Genomic DNA, 2,109 nt, shown 5'->3' with positions numbered 1-2,109 from the left:
GTTATTACAAAATAAACATGCAAATATATATCCATGAATGGATTAACAGCCTTCTTAGAAATAAACTATTAGTTTAACACCCACACTTAATGCAATTTTATGTTTTACTTTTACTGAAACTGCTCCTACTGTCTAATTGAGATCTCTAATGATATTGCACTATGACTGGAAAATGAAGTTAATAATATCATATAAAAATATTCTCTACAACTCTTGTGTATCATGTTCTTGTTGTTACTATCTGAACAAAATGTTTAAAAATACATAATGCAAATAAAAACATTAAAACACATTACATTAAAACACTTTATCTACATAAGAGGGAAAAAATAAATATGGAAAAATCTGTGACTATAAAAAATAAAAGGTAGGAAACCACACAGACAAGCACCCAATTATTAATACCCATGACCCCCTTGTCAAAGGTGTATTTGTTGATATCTGGAGATTTGTTCCACCATTGTTCATGAATGGGAGGATGGAATGCTACCACTTCATTTCCTCCTCTTGGCCAGTAGTGTTCAGACCAATCCTGTCCCATTACAACTTCAATGTCATACATTTTTTTTATTGTATCTAGTTGAGGCAAAGGAAAGAAGTTCATTATAGATTGGGGTACATTCAATGCATACAATAATGATCGATTGTAATCTATTAATGCAATATGGTACAGAACCATTCCTGAAAACAAATACATGTAAAAACAATGCATAAACAAGTCATTTACAAAACTGTAACAAGCCTTTGGTAAGTAAAAAAAATAATAATCTGGGCTAACTCAGAACTTTTCCACATCTTACAAATAAATTCCTAAGAAATAAACACCCATTTATACAACAATACTTGCATGATAGCATCTTGAAGACATTGCAATTTGTGAGCATGAGTGACTCTGAACAAGTTACTTTCCTTCAAGCACGTATGACCAATGTAGTGGACAGTTGTCTGCTCTGGCCTGACATTTATGGCTGGCTAGGCTTGTTCACATACACATATACATCATTCAGATATCCTAGCAAACATATTCCATCAATGTCTCCAGATACAAAGAGGGCCATTTTCATAATAAATGAAGATATGTCATTAAAATGAGGAGAAAATCTACAAGATTACAAAAAAATATAAGCAAAATAAAAAATTTGGAAGGTTAAATTTAAACCCTATTTCTATATGGTAATTGGGAATAAAGCAAGAAAGTCTCTATTCTCTTCAACAACAAATTATTTATCTACTTAGACTGTTCCTTTTGTTTTCTTATTAGTGCAGCTGCTATCCCAACTGTCATCATCATCACCTATTGTTGATCAGTCTACATCTTTGCTTGGAACTACACAGCATTGAATGCAATTGACTGTAAATTTGACATTAGCAATGGAACTTCCTTGAACATGCTAGCAATGATCCTGCTGCTATGCATGTATCGTCATGAAAATGGGACTTAATCACTGAACAATTGTAATAGCATTTCAGACACTAGAAATCAGTTTCCCAAAATAGCATACTTGTAATTCATAAAACTCTTTAGAATATACAGAAAATAACTTTTACTTTCCTTTGATGAAGTACATACAAACAAAAATAATATATTAGGAACTGTTACGCTCTATAATGTTATTTGGTGAGAGTAAAGTGATCAGCAAATAAGGTAAATCCAAAATGCACTTGGCATAAACAACTGAGAAAACCATAAACTGGCACAATATTAGCACTTCCAACTGTTAAAAATACAAAACAAATCTTCCACAAAACAAAAACTACAGCACTCTACCAACTACCAAAAGCAAAAGGCAAACAAGATTTCAGTGAACTTCCACTTACCTTGAAGCTAGAAATTTGTATTCAAAGAGCCTGTTTCACAAAACAGTTTCAAAGTACTATTACTACTAAAATATACCAGTTTGCAAAACTAAGGTATGAAAGATATGATTCTTTTTTTTTCATACTTGAAATTCATTATTCTACCTCAACAATAATAGCTACTCTACCTGGTCCAGTCTGACTGGAGTAGATGAGGGTCTGGGACGTTCGGGCAGAGTATGGGGAGTTGTGGTTGGCATCATGATACATGTTTTGTGGGGCTGGGTGATGGTGATAGGATGAGGTTTGGAT

At 33.0% G+C, this 2,109-nt stretch overlaps 1 protein-coding gene across 1 annotated transcript in view; it reads right to left on the bottom strand.

Annotated features, from left to right (window-relative positions):
* LOC119590565 (LIM and SH3 domain protein 1-like) overlaps window positions 1-2,109 on the bottom strand; it is a gene marked incomplete at both ends in the record, with an annotated part of 2,733 nt that overhangs the window by 450 nt on the left and 174 nt on the right. The window contains 1 exon segment of the mRNA XM_037939230.1: window positions 1,986-2,109. Within this exon segment, the coding sequence (XP_037795158.1) occupies window positions 1,986-2,109 (124 nt within the window).

This window comes from Penaeus monodon, chromosome 27 (genome assembly GCF_015228065.2).
Source record: "Penaeus monodon isolate SGIC_2016 chromosome 27, NSTDA_Pmon_1, whole genome shotgun sequence".
Classification (NCBI taxonomy): domain Eukaryota; kingdom Metazoa; phylum Arthropoda; class Malacostraca; order Decapoda; family Penaeidae; genus Penaeus; species Penaeus monodon.
The sequence above is the reverse complement of the archived record's forward strand: the minus strand, read 5'-3'. Positions and strand labels throughout refer to the sequence as shown.